Consider the following 16876-nt stretch of genomic DNA (forward strand, 5'->3'; position numbering starts at 1 on the left):
TTCTCAACATGATGTAATGTCGTAACAGAATAAGATCTGAATTTCTGATTACTCGTTTAGGTGATTCTTGAGCCGACTGTTTTTTTTTTGATAGATAATAACTTTATTTATCATGCACTGTCGGCTTCACAGCTTTGCAGATAGTTTATGTGATAGTTTCACTGCATGAAAGGTAATATTCAAAAAGGCATAATGGGGCACTTCAAATGTATAATTACACTGTAACAAGGACCCCTAAAAATAAAGCATTACCAAACAATCTTGTGCATGTAATCAGTCACTATCACAGTCTTTGCTCATTTATATTTTCTTAAGGAATACTGATCATGACAAAAGGAAAAATCTGCATCACTTTCATAAATGAGAACATTTATTTCAGGCAAACACAGCAAATAACCCTATGACCTTCATTCACATACATGAAACTGATCTAAAAGGCTTTTTATTCATCTATCTGTGCATTTGTGCATGGTTTGCTAGTGTGTTCCACATAGTATTCTTTATTTGCCTATTTGGCTCCCTTAAGAGTGCTGCTTGAATAACCCAGTTCTTAAAGCACCACTGACTGGAATATCTTTGTGTTTTTATTTTTGTTGGCAGCTCAAATTAATCTTACAACACAAAAACAGTTGCTTAGGCTTCAACTGTCCACCTAGAGCCGATTCACAGAGTGTTTGCATTAAAGAGAAGAGAGGGGAGATTGCTGTATCTGTGATGAAGGTACCCACTGGATAGGCCAATTAATCACAGAAAATCCTGCACACTGCACACAATCACGTACAACAAACAGTAACATACACACTCATCTTTTCTATTTGCATGATTGATACACTGGTATAAATCAAATAAATACATTTCTCTGTTATCAGCCCAATGGAATATGGATGATCAATCTTTTCCTAGATTGCCTGTGGTTCCCTCAAGCAGTTCTGTCACCATGACGAAGAGTTGCCATGCAGATGAAACATCGCAAGGGTTCTCCAGAGTCATTCATCTGTACTCAAATAATCACTAACTAGCACAGAAAACCTGAACACTAGCTTTATAGTTTCAACAACTGTTTTATTATTAAATGTGTTTATTTTTTCTTTAGGTTATAATATGCACCAGATATAAGCTTTTGAAGCAATTAATCAGGAAGTATTTGAGTCCCTGATAAACTGTTAACACTTTCTACGAAGTATTATAATACATTATAAGGGTATTCTTAAGACATTATTATAATGAATGCATAATGCATTATAAAAAACCTTAAAATATGTTGTAACATCTCATGAATATTCATAAGAACAGTTTAAATATATTATAATATTTACTTATAGCTTTTAAAAGTATGATGATTTATAACACAATAAACACGTAGCATCCACATTTACATTAGTTGTATTATGTATTATGTATAATGTATTATAAGTCTCATATCTTGCTGTTTTCTTATGCTACTTTACTTAATGTGGTAAAAGACAACTTATAAGTAGTAATAATAAAAATATATATTGTAGCGAGTCAGTTGCCTTCTCGCTGGTTATCATCAGCACCCCGTCCTAAATCGCCGCCCTTCACCAGGCTCCCGACAGGAGTGGGTGTGTGAGAGAGGAGGGACGCTGGATGAGCCAGGGTTGGCGGCGTGTGATGGGGCACACCTGACATAAATGGAGCCTCATCACCACCCCGGTTTAAAAGCCCAACGCGCCATTGCACACTGGTGTCCTCGTGGGTCCAGGAAGGGTGCGTTGAGGGATTCCTGCGCCACCAGAGACGTGAGCTGCTGGACCCACGTTCCGGACGAGAACCGCACCCGTTTACATGGCCAATGGGCCAGGATGCCGGGCCGTCCATCGCCTGCAAGCGCCGTGGCCAATAAGCAGGATGTGGCTGCTAGAAGAGCCGTCGCCCCTTTGCGCCCCGGACCAAAGAGGGGAGCGCGTGTTGCCGCCGGACTCCGCCCCTTACCTGGACCCTTCCTCCATGATCACTGGCCGACCCACACGAACCCCGCAGCACGACGAGGACACCAGATCCCGTTTATTTTGGACACTCTCCCCCTGTGGCCACGTTTATTCCCTCTCTTTTGTGTAATTTTTTGTTAATAAAAGCCTCTCCGAGGCCTGATACCACGCCCACTGTCTGTCGTTGGCTCCTCCCATATATACAACCCGAATTCCGGAAAAGTTGGGACGTTTTTTAAATTTTAATAAAATGAAAACTAAAGGAATTTCAAATCACATGAGCCAATATTTTATTCACAATAGAATATAGATTACGTAGCAAATGTTTAAACTGAGAAATTTTACACTTTTATCCACTTAATTAGCTCATTTAAAATTTAATGCCTGCTACAGGTCTCAAAAAAGTTGGCACGGGGGCAACAAATGGCTAAAAAAGCAAGCAGTTTTGAAAAGATTCAGCTGGGAGAACATCTAGTGATTAATTAAGTTAATTGATATCAGGTCTGTAACATGATTAGCTATAAAAGCTTTGTCTTAGAGAAGCAGAGTCTCTCAGAAGTAAAGATAGGCAGAGGCTCTCCAATCTGTGAAAGACTGCGTAAAAAAATTGTGGAAAACTTTAAAAACAATGTTCCTCAATGTCAAATTGCAAAGGCTTTGCAAATCTCATAATCTACAGTGCATAACATCATCAAAAGATTCAGAGAAACTGGAGAAATCTCTGTGCGTAAGGGACAAGGCCGGAGACCTTTATTGGATGCCCGTGGTCTTCGGGCTCTCAGACGACACTGCATCACTCATCGGCATGATTGTGTCAATGACATTACTAAATGGGCCCAGGAATACTTTCAGAAACCACTGTCGGTAAACACAATCCGCCGTGCCATCAGCAGATGCCAACTAAAGCTCTATCATGCAAAAAGGAAGCCATATGTGAACATGGTCCAGAAGCGCCGTCGTGTCCTGTGGGTCAAGGCTCATTTAAAATGGACTATTTCAAAGTGGAATAGTGTTTTATGGTCAGACGAGTCCAAATTTGACAATCACGGACGCCGTGTCCTCCGGGCTAAAGAGGAGGGAGACCTTCCAGCATGTTATCAGCGTTCAGTTCAAAAGCCAGCATCTCTGATGGTATGGGGGTGCATAAGTGCATACGGTATGGGCAGCTTGCATGTTTTGGAAGGCTCTGTGAATGCTGAAAGGTATACAAAGGTTTTAGAGCAACATATGCTTCCCTCCAAACAACTCTATTTCAGGGAAGGCCTTGTTTATTTCAGCAGGACAATGCAAAACCACATACTGCAGCTATAACAACAGCATGGCTTCGTCGTAGAAGAGTCCGGGTGCTAACCTGGCCTGCCTGCAGTCCAGATCTTTCACCTATAGAGAACATTTGGCGCATCATTAAACGAAAAATACGTCAAAGACGACCACGAACTCTTCAGCAGCTGGAAATCTATATAAGGCAAGAATGGGACCAAATTCCAACAGCAAAACTCCAGCAACTCATAGCCTCAATGCCCAGACGTCTTCAAACTGTTCTGAAAAGAAAAGGAGATGCTACACCATGGTAAACATGCCCCGTCCCAACTATTTTGAGACCTGTAGCAGAAATCAAAATTGAAATGAGCTCATTTTGTGCATAAAATTGTAAACGTTCTCAGTTTAAACATTTGCTATGTTATCTGTGTTCTATTGTGAATAAAATATTGGCTCATGTGATTTGAAAGTCTTTTAGTTTTCATTTTATTAAAATTTAAAAAACGTCCCAACTTTTCCGGAATTCGGGTTGTATATATTTTATCTCAAACAGCCATAAGATCAAATATCAGATCAGATGAGCTTGTAATATGACACATTTGCTTTGAACAATTTTTATTGTAATATCAGTTTAATTATTTTGATGGTACCCTTTAGACAGCTGTTGATAAGTAACTCTGCAACTACATATCAACTAGCGGTCATTACAGTATTAGTATGTCTGCTACTGTAAATAAATGCTAACACTTTATTTTGATGGTCAACCAACAGATAAACTGACATAAGTGTCTTTGCAAGTATGTCAGCTTATTCTACCATACTAGATTCTACCATTCTTGAGCATACTAATACTGTAATGAGAGTTTTTGATGATACCCTTTGATTAAGGGTATCATCAAAATAAACCTGTAACCATATAAACCATTGCATTTTTTCAGTTGTAATATTATTTAACGTTAGCTCCACAGAAACACTCAAATAACACTCAACATCTAACCACTCAGCTGTAGTAAGATACTGTGTAGATCTTAAACAATGTCAAGATATTATATAGTCCATTATACTGTAAATGAAGCAGATTTAATATGGTGTTCACTGTGTTATAAATAATCATATTCTTAAACCTATAACCGCATATACGTACAGTAAGTATTATGATGTATTATAATTGTTGTTATGATTAATCATGAGTTGATATAGCATATTATATATTTTTTTAGGATGCATAATGCATTCATTTCATTATGCCTTAAGAATACCCTTATAATGTATTATAAATACGGGTTTCATTTGTATTCATATTGGTGTAATAAAATGCGATATACAGGTTAACGGTCTCAGATTCACCCAGTTCACCCATCACCTCCATCACTCTGCTACTCGGACTAATCATATGCACCTGTCACTCATCAAGGACACTATTTAACCTTCTCTCACACTCACACTCATGGTCTGGCATCATATGCGTGTCCTTCACTAGCTATGTTTCCAGCCAAAGATTTAAATTTGCATAACTGGAATATTGCATAAAACATATGCGAATAAAGCACCTTTTCCACAAATGAGTCAAAGAGAACAAAATCGTCTTTTCCTGGTAAACTGTGGCAATATAATATCACTAATATTATAGGAGAAGCCACTGAATATAATCATTTTCATATATGATATAAATTACTTGCACCTCAGAGCGAGCAGCTGTAACACAATAAATGCTGTCAATGCTGTTGGAGGTGGATGCTGCTGTTTGGGAACATAGTCGTGGAAGACAATTATACAGAAATACTTTGACGACAGACTCAACTTCATTATGCTATCTAATAAAGGCATCACTTAGTTGTTCAAATATAAATATAAATAAGCATTTTGTTTCCAAAAAATAAAAAATAATTCCCAAATGCAATTTTTCTTTATGAGAATTCTTATAATGAAATTTTCTTTCTTAAAAAAAAAAAAAAAAAAAAAAAGGTAAACACTGAAAATATAACTAAAGGAATTATGTTCAGTTAAATATGTATCATGGTAGAAATAAACTTCCTTAAAATTCTAATTTAAATATAAAAGCATACATATTATGGAGTGTGCTATAAAAGTTAAGGTAGTTTAATACGAGGGAAGCAGATTTAATCATGATATTGATTGGATCTTAAGTGTCATTGTTTATTATAGCTACAGTACAGAAGCACTGGTTTCTTTACTCAGCACATCACTTTAAAATGGATGTCTTATGAATATTACTGCCCAATAAGCATCTCTGGATGGAAGACTAGAGAGGTACGAGCTGACATCACCACAAAGCAACCTCTTTGAGATGTCATTTGTGTTGATGCTGCACTCCTAGGCTAAAAATACACCAATTATGCAGTCTTAACTTACAGGGTGAGACTGACCTTACAGACTGCAAGAAACAACAATTCCCAGGTGGCCAGATACATTGTGAATAAGCTCTGAGGTATGAAGATTTATGTGGTAGCCCAGAAGATTTTTCCAAACTTTTCAAATGAATAAGTATCTGTGATTTTCTTGTGTTAAATTGTGTGTGTATTGTAGAGACAGAGTCTCACCTCCACAGCAGCCTTGGCTCGAACAAACTCCTCCTCTGAGTGTTGTCTCCCCAGTAAAGTACCATCCAGCTGGGGCCTCCAACGCTGCACACAGATGGTCACACACATGCAGACAAGATCAACCATCAGTCGCTTTCTATCATCGTCTTTGTCCTCAGATCATGCAGAATAAGCAACCTTAAAGTTATGGCCAATATAAATTTTTAGTATACAGTGGCCCCAAAAAGTATCTGAACACTTACGCAAATGAGGCAAAAAACTAACGAACCAAAAGAAATCTGCAAATAAAAGATGTTAAAATCTTTCATAAATAATTTGTCAAGAACTAACAAAATTGAATTGCCATATTGGGATTTAAATTGATCTGAATTCAATGTGATATTTAGTGGATGTGCAATGCCAGATCCTCTCAAGTTTACACAGATGTTCTAGCAGAGTAACCACAGAGGATAGTTATTAAAGATTGGGTAAATTTTGCCTAAGTTATTCAAAAAATAAATAATATTAAAATATACTACTCAACCAATTTCCTGCAATACCGCAAACAAAGTAGCTTTTTCTTTACTTTGAACAGTTAATCTATTGTTATAGCATGTAGAACCTACAAACATCTTTCTGTAAATATTTTTCTTTAAAAAGTATGTTTGTGCTGTCCGTTCATTTAGATTTTGTTATCTAATGCAGTGAGATTTAGACATTTTTTGGTATATTAAATACCTTCTGAGGCCACTGTATATATTTCTGTACCCAGTTCATCATTAAAGTTGTGGGCAATATAAAGATTTTGTATGTAGTATTGCTATTTTTTAATCCTTACTAATATCTGAGAAAATAAATAGAACATGTCTAGAACACTAATAAAACAATATCGAAAAAGAAACATAAAATATTTTTATGCACATTTAGGAAAAGGGTACATGAAGGTTAAAATCCTGTACTTAAAAACAACTATTTCATCTATTTTCATTAACTGTACCTTAGAAACATGGAAGGCTTTTTAGAGTAGCATTCTGTAACTGTTACATACAAAGATATATTTGTCTTTCCTCAGGTAACTCAGCATACTATTTTGATTTAGTACCTCCAGTATTAGATTTTTTTTTCTAATGGAGCAATTTTGTCCCCAGAAGGCATTAGTGGGAAGGGTTTGTACCATTTAAGTGCACACAGGAACAATTTTCTGAGTGTGAGGGGAGATGATGATCAATACTGAATGCTGCTGTAGTCTTTTACATGAGATTAAAGTATCATTAGTGTGTACCTGAGGGGCCGGCCCAGGGTCTGACTCCGTGCTAATGCTGAGCTCCAGGGCACTATGCCTGTTAGAGAAATCTGTTTTAAAGTCTGCAGACCTGAAAAGGATGAGATGCTGTAAATAATGATCTTACTGCTCACAATGATGATAATGATAAACAGAGGCAACTTAATTATTCAATTTAACTGAACAACTCAACTCTAACGTGATACTCTTAAAATGCATTTTATTTCTTCATCTTTCATAACCAATAAGTAGATTTACCCCAAAGCTCACTAAAATCAGAGGTTCAAAGACGTAAAAAAGTGGCCACTCAGGATTATTTGAAAAGAAACTTAAAATGTTCAATTCCATTTATAATAATGGTATGATGTTCTTCTAAAAATGTTAGTGACCCAGCTGTCCAAACGTGTTTAGTCTAACTATGTGTTATTGTTAATTTGTTATTGTTATTGTTATTGTTAAAATGGCTTATTAAATCTAATTTAATGGTTTTGGGGAATAGAAAGTAAAAATTCAACATGCATTGTTGTTTTTTTTACCCCAATATTAGTTATTGAAGCACTATAAAGTTTATCTTTATGGCCCCAGAAGAGTTAAGCACACCTTATGACCAATGTTCCTTCTAATGTTTTTTCTTGCGGAGCAAAACTTTTCTCCATTGAGCAGTCATTTCTGGCACCTGAGCAAAAACATTCATTATTTAAACCCTGTACAGCCTACACAACACTATTCAAAAGTTCGGGGCCAGAAATCTAGTCTTTCTTTTTTTAAGAAACTTAAAAAAATTCAAGAATTAAGAAAGTTAAAGAAACTTTATTAAGCAAGGATGTGTTAAATGGATAAAATTGTTCTATTTTGAATAAATGCTTTAAATTGTTTTGAAAAAAAACTTTTTTTACTTTTTATTTATCAAAGAATATAAGAAAAAAGTAACACAGGTTCCAAAAAATCAGTTTCAATACTGATAATAAATCAGCATATTAGAATGATTTCTGAAGGATCATGCGTCAATGAAGACTGGAATAATGATCCTGAAAATTCAGCTTTGCTTCACAGGAATAAATACTATTTTAAAGTATAGGGATTGAAATAGAAAACCAATATTAGAAATTGCAATAATATTTCACATTATCACATTTTTAGAATAGTATAAAACAGAACACAAACTGAAGCAAAACTAAAGCTGAGATCTTTAAGTTATATACTGTATATATATATATATATATATATATATATATATATATATATATATATAGCGTTGGTAGGGCACTGCTTCCCTCTCCTGAGGCGCCGGACGGTTTGCCAGAATCTCTTCGAGGCTGACCGATAGTCCTTCTCCATGGCCTCACCGAACTCCTCCCTGGCCCGAGTTTTTGCCTCCACAACCACCCGGGCTGTAGTCCGCTTGGCCTGCCGGTACCTGTCAGCTGCCTCTACCAACGCTGTTTACAGTAGAGGTGGGGAGCTGTTGACCTCAACTGGGGATGTCGTTGGACGGTGGAAGGAATACTTCGAGGATCTCCTCAATCCCGCTGTCACGTCTTCCATTGAGGAAGCAGAGGCTGAGGGCTCAGATGTGGACTCGTCCATCACCCAAGCTGAAGTCACCGAGGTAGTCAAGAAACTCCTCGGTGGCAAGGCAAGGGGGTGGATGAGATCCGCCCTGAGTACCTCAAGTCTCTGGATGTTGTGGGGCTGTCTTGGCTGACACGCCTCTGCAGCATCGCGTGGCAGTCGGGGACGGTGCCTCTGGGATGGCAGACCGGGGTGGTGGTCCCTCTTTTTAAGAAGGGGGACCGGAGGGTGTGTTCCAACTGGGATCACACTTCTCAGCCTCCCTGGGAAAGTCTATGCCAGGGTACTGGAGAGGAGAATCCGGCCGATAGTAGAACCTCGGATTCAGGAGGAACAGTGTGGTTTTCGTCCAGGCCGTGGAACACTGGACCAGCTCTATACCCTCTACAGGGTGCTGGAGGGTTCATGGGAGTTTGCCCAACCAGTCCACATGTGCTTTATGGATTTGGAGAAGGCATTCGACTGTGTCCCTCGCGGCGGCCTGTGGAGGGTCCCCCGGGAGTATGGGGTCCGGGGAACCTTTGCTAAAGGCTATCCGGTCCCTGTACGACCGGAGCAGGAGCTTGGTTCGTATTGCCAGCCGTAAGTCAGACTTGTTCCCGGTGCGTGTTGGACTCCGGCAGGGCTGCCCTTTGTCGCCGGTTCTGTTCAGGATTTTTATGGACAGAATTTCTAGGCGCAGCCAGGGGCCGGAGGGGGTCAGGTTTGGTGACAACACGATTTCGTCTCTGCTCTTTGTGGATGATGTTGTCGTGTTGGCCTCATCAAGCCAGGACCTTCAGCATGCACTGGGACGGTTTGCAGCCGAGTGTGAAGCGGCTGGGATGAGAATCAGCACCTCCAAATCCGAGGCCATGGTCCTCAGTCGGAAAAGGGTGGCTTGCCCACTTCAGGTTGGTGGAGAGTTCCTGCCTCAAGTGGAGGAGTTTAAGTATCTTGGGGTCTTGTTCACGAGTGAGGGAAGGATGGAACGGGAGATTGACAGACGGATCGGTGCAGCTTCTGCAGTAATGCGGACGATGTACTGGTCTGTCGTGGTGAAGAAAGAGCTGAGCCGCAAGGCGAAGCTCTCGATTTACCGGTCAATCTACGTTCCTACTCTCACCTATGGTCATGAGCTTTGGGTCATGACCGAAAGGACAAGATCCCTGATACAGGCGGCCGAAATGTGCTTTCTCCGCAGGGTGGCTGGGCGATCCCTTAGAGATAGGGTGAGAAGCTCAGTCACCCGGGAGGAGCTCAGAGTAGAGCCGCTGCTCCTCCACATCGAGAGGGGTCAGCTGAGGTTGCTCTGGCATCTGTTCCGGATGCCTCCTGGACGCCTTCCCGGGAAGGTGTTCCGGGCGCGTCCCACTGGGAGGAGACCCCGGGGGAGACCTAGGACACGCTGGAGAGACTATGTCTCCCGGCTGGCCTGGGAACGCCTCGGTGTCCCCCCAGAAGAGCTGGAGAAAGTGTCTAGGGAGAGGGAAGTCTGGGGTTCTCTGCTTAGACTGCTGCCCCCGCGACCCGGCCCCGGATAAGCGGTAGAAGATGGATGGATGGATATTAGCGGTGGGCCGTTATCGGCGTTAACATGCTGCGTTAACGGGAGACTCTTATCGGGCGCTAAAAAAAAAAAACGCCGTTAATCTATTCTCAAAGTTGGGTTGAGAGCTGGGTCTATACTAGGCGAGCTATGATGACTTTCACTTTGATATTTTAGTGCGGATGTATACCCAGCCGGATTGCACTGTAGGGGGCGAGAATGAGTCTTCGAACCTGTGAGTATGCCTACTGTGAAATAAATTACCACATCAAACGTGACGTGCTAACATGGATGCATCTGAAGCCGCCGGGTTTGCTTCAGGGAATTTTTTTATTTTTTTTAAGAAGCTTCCCAATGGAAACCTCGACAAGACGCAAACCTGTTTCACACATACTCCGTCTGCAGTGCGTATGCAGTCCGTGTGCGTTACTACTCGGTACATAAATGATCGCTGCACTGCTGCAGACGCACCGCTCCTGGAATGCAATGACGGACCGCAACCGCGTGAAAGCTGGAATCCGTTAACATGGGTGCGTAAGAAAATATGAAACACATACGCACTGCAGACAGAGTATGTGTGAAACAGGCATAAAGTTGTTTGCACCTTGTGCAATGTGGAATTAGTTTACAGCTTTCTCAAGCAGTTTGTGATGCATTTTGGAAACAGGAGATGAGCCCCTGATCTAATGCATCACCTGGCTTGAGAAACCCGTTATAAAAGACTTACTTTTAGTCATTATTTTATTTGGGTAGCACACATATTCTGAATGCCTTTGGCAGAATTCAAATGAGCCATTTTAATCTAGATTAATCTAGATTAATTCCAAGATTACAGTGAGATTAATCTAGATTAAAAAAATGAATCTATGCCCACCACCACTTCATATATATATATATGAAGAATTCAGGTTCACATGTGTGTAAATTCTTCTATAGCTGTACGTGAATTCTTCTATAGCTGTCTAAACATCACTATGGAGTAGTTTGCACAATACACCTGTGTGCCTGTAACTAAATGTCTCGGAATTTTGTTACCGTTCTGTGCCCATCCTCCACTATTTCCAGCACTTAATCAAGCCACTCTTCTTTAATACATGATGACACGTCATTGCATTTGCTTTGGCATTTTGCATTGTATTCGTTTTCTACAGCAACTCATTTGGTGCACATTATGTTTTTATGAAACCTGTAAACCACATTCACTTTTACTGGAATTCAATCAAATAGCTTATCTGACTAATTTTTTTTTGCAAGTGCGCAGCACATTATTTCTTCTGCACAGTGCACAGTTTAGAGGGAACATTGCTTGTGACTACATTAAACACTAAATATGGAAACATATTGTACATCTGGTTAGGACACCATGATAACATATGCACAATGAGATGGAAACCTGACCATACCACAAAAGCTCACTAGATGAATGATTGGAGGTGCACCTCTTCCTCTCATATCTCCACTTCCGCCCTCCATTCAAGGCACTGTCTGGGTGAAGGCTCCCCTCCTCCCATTTCTCCAATGGTGAGCTGCTCACTGGAGACAGGACAGTTAGTACGTAGTGTGACAGGAAATAAAACTGATAGGCTGTCACAAACTCTGCTTTAAATGAAACGACACATTGGTGCAAAAGGTAGATTAAGGCTACCCAGCAGCAGATAAGGATACACCTTACAGCTCAAGGCTTGCCTATTTTAACCAGGCTATAGGCTGCAGCTCACAATTAATTAAAGCAGTTGGGCTGTGGAATGGTAAATATAGTACAACAGGGGAAACATTGCAATGGTTTAGCTTACAGAAGCTTAAGGCGTAATATTCTGGAAATTAATTTTACAGTGTAAGTTGTTAAAGCTTTCCAGAGGATTAAAATAAGCCAGTGTAGCGTTTCATTTTTATAAATTTCTAGCATAAGCTTGAGAAAAACTAAAGAGCTAAAATAAAAATTAATACATTTCTACTTGGGGCATCAGTGTTATTAAAACCACAGTTCTGTGTGTTTAAACCATTTCCATAATTTTCCACCAATTCAGTTCCACTACTTTAAATCTAATAATATGCTAATGCTAAATGTAGACTGCTTACTGATCAAGTGGCCAATGGGATTAAAAAAATACACAACAAAGGGCAAAAATTTAATTACACTGAGAGCCTGGATTAAATCAACTGTAAGTTTAATCATAAGCACCTCTTAAACTGATTAAAAGAACTTTACACTTAAATCAATTTCATAAATGCAGGCCTTTTTATAGATTATAAGATTACAACTTGCCTAATGCGTTAGAGGGTTTCATGAATTAACATTTTTGCTCATGGCAGGGAGATACAGCTACCATATCTATGCTGTCTGGGTCAACCCAGGTAGATCATAATCATCATAATACCATATATAATACTTTTTTATTACCGGCATTTATTTATTTATTTTTTGCATCAGATTGTAAAGTCAACACCATCAAGTCTCCGTAACCTCATAATGCACCAAAAGTAAAAGACATCAAGGCAAAACAAATCTCAAATGACAACTAAATAGAATAATGGCGAATTTTATCAACATTCCCAAAGTTTCTTTCATTAACAAGCAATATACCTGAATCTAATGAGGCTCTTTCTGGGTTAGAACGGCTGGGAGATGATGGCTCTGTCTCCACCTGGATCAGCTCCGTCTCTTCCGTCTTCTTCTTGCGAAGGCTACTCTTACAGAAACCATTCTTACGAGACCCACGGGGACTCCATCTGTCCCAACTCCACCTTCTCTCACAAGGTTCACGCAAGTCCACCAAGTCTAAAGCTGTGGACAAGACTAAAGAATATGGAAAAAAACATTGCCAAAGAGAGTCATTCAGAATGAAAACCTGTGTTCTTTTATTTTATTAACCATAACATATATTTATGGGTGAAAAAATTCCAATTGCTAATAGTGAAAAAACTGATACCTAAAAAATTATATTTTGAAATGAATTTAAAGGATTCATTAGGACTAAGGGGCAAGCAACACCAGTTGAAAACTACTTCATGTAAGCAAGGGATAAAAAAACTTTTTGTGCCTAACAGCTATGGGATAGAGGAGGAGAAGGGCAGATGAGTGAGAATGAGAGGAGGAACAGATGACAGAGCAGTAATTATTGGGGAACCTGCTGTGTTGGAGGTGACTGGCCGTGTGGCTCCATCACTCTTGCTCTCACTCTGGAAGTCATCAATAGAAGGGCTGAGTAACGGACGGCTCTCTTGCTGCTCACTACCCAACTGCAACACATAAACCAAACAATTTGCACTTAGCATGCACCCATTTCCACAAAATATTGATCTTATTTGTAACATTTATGTAGACATTTATTTTGTTTCCCATTAAATGTTTTTTGTTAAAAGTCAGTATTTATTTTAAGTTTCTAGTTCTTGTCATACCCCTTTTCTTTAATATCTTCCCCTCTTTGTTTTTTCACCACTCTGCTAAAATAAAACCTACACTTGTAGGTTGATTTGCCCCAAAAGTGAAAATGCTGTTAGAGCTGAAGATCTTTGCCCGAACCCGATGGGACCAGACGGGTTCGGCTTAATTTATATCATCTTACGCGGGCTCGGGTCGGGCTCGGACTTGCGCTCCGGTTTGCGAGGTGAACGAGCGGTCAGGTGATGTGTTTCGATTAGCATGAGAAAAATGCGAAAATGGATGCTGAGTAGGTGAAACGGAGGCTTGCCTCTGGCGATAACATTTTGGTTGCACCAGCAACTAAAGCAAAGTCTGAGATGTGGAAAAGTTTTGACCATGTATATAATGAAAATAATGAGTGAATAATGACGCAGCATCAGTGAGCGCAGGAACGCGCTGAAGACATCTACAGTGGATTCAATCATTTTCCTCCACAAAAACATGTAGGCTTAGCCTAATCTCCGTGAGTAAAGGTTTTTCAAATGATAAATAAATATTAATTGAGTCTTAAATGCATAATGTGGACAGAGTATATACGCTAATGTTGGCATTGTTATTTTATTAAATGTCAGCTGCTAGTGGTGAAGCAAATCCGGCGGAGCCTTTATCTTAATTTCGTTTTTGCCAATTTAATCAATCAATTTACCCATCTTAATAAAAAAAATATCTTAATTTAATTTGTTAAAAAAAGACTAGTTTTTATTGGTGCGTTGATCTATTTTACAGGCTAAATGAGCCTAGGCCTATTAAAATGCTGAGATGTTACGATGTTACAGAGGACTTATTTTATTTCTTTATTCCAACTTCCAAGTGGTCAAGTCTACGTTAGTTATGAATAAATTATGTTAAAACATGTATAAATGACTCATACTTGACAAAAGGCAAAAGAGCTGTGTGTGCGCGCACATTTGAATAATGTCGGGCTGTAAACGGGTTCGGGCTTTTAAAAAGCTGTCAATCAAAATTTACCTGTCGGGCTCGGGTCCTGTCGGGCCTAACTTTTAAGGCCCGATTACAGCTCTAAATGCTGTGGCGCTATTAGTGGTCAAGGTGGTCAAAGTATGGCATGTTAGCATGGATCAGCTATGCCCCTGTTGGTAGATGCCAGTGTTGTGCAAGATACTATTTCCCTGCAAAGACCTGACTTGTACCCCAAAGCAATTCCAGTGGCCAAGGTTTTTTATAGGTAGTCTATTTGTGACTCACTGGAAATGAGAGAAAATCACCACATTTTTATTAGTCATGAAAATATGTAATCAATGTAATAACATTTAATTCATGTAAATACATATTGCAAATCACAGTCAGGGCTGTCACTAAAATTCACAACTTTTCCAGGTTGTCCCAAATTCCACAGGCTAAAAGCTTTACTGTCAATAGTGTCATGGTACCGGAAGAGAGATGAGGCAAGGACTCAAATGCAGGAGAAGAATGTTTTTTGTTTTTATAATAATAATAATAAATTTTTTTTTAAAAACTACCCAGAGGGGAAAAAACAGGCAGGCATGGAACAAGGCAAAGCAGAGCAGAGCAGAGCAGCAGGTACATACTTCACATACTGTACAAAAAGTACTTCTGATATATAACAACAGATCAGCATAGGACTGCAGGCACCTGGAGAATAAATAGGGAGATAAACAAAGTGGGTAATGAGGGAGACACAGGTGGAGCAACCGAAACAATAATGAGGTGACAAGATGGGTTGACAAACACAACAAGCCATGTGCTCACACAAAACCACAGGAATGCCCCTTTGGTGGTCGTCTTGGGCACTCCAAGCTCTGTAGTGGTCTCTGTGGTTGAGACAAGGAGAGCAGGTTGCTCAGTAAAGGCCTTTATGCCGACAGCAGTGAGCGCGAACGGCTCTGTGGGGGCTTCCATGGCTGAAACAAGGAGCGCGGGCTGCTAAATAATGGCTCTCGTGGCAGTAGCCGTGAGAGTGGGTTGTTCTGTGGCAGGCTGTTCTGAAGTAGGTGGTTCAGGGACCTATGGGACCACCGGACTTGGGATCACCACAATCCGGTCCTCCAGGACCATTAGACTTGGGACCACCAGAGTCGGGTCCTCCAGGACCATTGGACTTGGGACCAACAGAGTCGGGTCCTCCTGGACCTCATTCTTGGGACCACCAGAGTCGGTCCTCCAGGACCATCAGACTTGTTAACCAGCCTAGAGATGCCAGCAGCTCACAAAGACCTCAGCAGTGGGTCTGCCAAACTGGAAGCCAGCCTTAAAAGCCCTGCGCCCACCCGGTAAAGAGTTTCTGGACTAGCTGCCCTCCTGTGAAGAGGCTCTGGACTGGCAGCCATCTTGTGATGAGACTCTAAACAGGCAGCCATGTCAGGAAAAAGCTCCTCCTGGTCAGGAACTGACTGTCTCCCATTGTGGTCTAGAAAGTCCACAAATGCCCCAAAAGTGCTGCACCTTCTCCAGGTACTGATGACCTCATCAAGGGCATAAGAAAACAAGTCCTTGAGAGCAGCATCATTATACTCTAGCCCCTCTGCAGCAGTCCTGAATTCCAAGGCAAATTCCTTCAAGTCAGTCCCCCATTGCCGGATGGAAGTCAATGCTAACTAAATGCTGATAATTAGAGCATACATTGGTAGAAGAGGCTACTGGTAGTGGAGCCTGACAGTGGGAGATTGACCATTCTCTGCTGAGTCCTCATTAGGCTGATTTATTCTGTCATGGTACCAGAAGAGAGATGAGGCAAGGACTCAAATGCAGGAGAAGAATGGGTCTTTTTAATAATAAAATTAAACAAAATTGACAAAAACTACCCCAAAGTGGGAAAAACAGGCAGGCAGGCCAGGAACAAGGCACAGCAAAGCAGAGCAGAACAGCAGTTACATACCACCAAACAAAAAGTACTTCTGACATATAATAACGGATCAGCACAGGAAAGAAAACACCTGGAGAATACATAGGGAGATAAATGAGGAGGGTAACGAGGGAGACACAGGTGGAACAAATGAAACAATAATGAGGTGACAAGATGGGAGGGGACAGACAATAAGACAGGAGAAAGCACATGGAAACAAACAAAAACAACACGAGCAATGTGCTCACAAAAAAACAAAAAAAAAAAAAACAGGAGTGTCCTCTGGTGGCCGTCTTGGGCCATGATTGGGCTATGATTTCCGAGAAGCAAAAAACGCAGACGTAATCTCAAAATCCAGTCATGATAATGAAACTTACATTTTAATATGGACAATCACGGAATTTGTCAAAGTTAGCATAAATTAATCAAATCTCCGTATGGACCATTCTTTAAATGTTAAGCCGCAAAAGATGGTTGAAATATGAATCCTGCATGTT

General features: G+C 40.3%; 1 protein-coding gene across 1 annotated transcript in view; it reads right to left on the reverse strand.

Moving 5' to 3' along the window:
• pex5lb (peroxisomal biogenesis factor 5-like b) overlaps positions 1-16876 on the reverse strand; it is a 57339-nt gene that overhangs the window by 11341 nt on the left and 29122 nt on the right. Inside the window, exons 3-8 of the mRNA XM_059501004.1 lie at positions 13260-13371; positions 12716-12928; positions 11535-11664; positions 7032-7122; positions 5771-5854; positions 4653-4689 (exon numbers count right to left, since the gene is read on the reverse strand). Coding sequence (XP_059356987.1) covers positions 4653-4689; positions 5771-5854; positions 7032-7122; positions 11535-11664; positions 12716-12928; positions 13260-13371 — 667 coding nt within the window. The remainder of the gene's footprint in view (positions 1-4652; positions 4690-5770; positions 5855-7031; positions 7123-11534; positions 11665-12715; positions 12929-13259; positions 13372-16876) is intronic.

Source organism: Carassius carassius, chromosome 20, assembly GCF_963082965.1.
Source record: "Carassius carassius chromosome 20, fCarCar2.1, whole genome shotgun sequence".
Classification (NCBI taxonomy): Eukaryota; Metazoa; Chordata; class Actinopteri; order Cypriniformes; family Cyprinidae; genus Carassius; species Carassius carassius.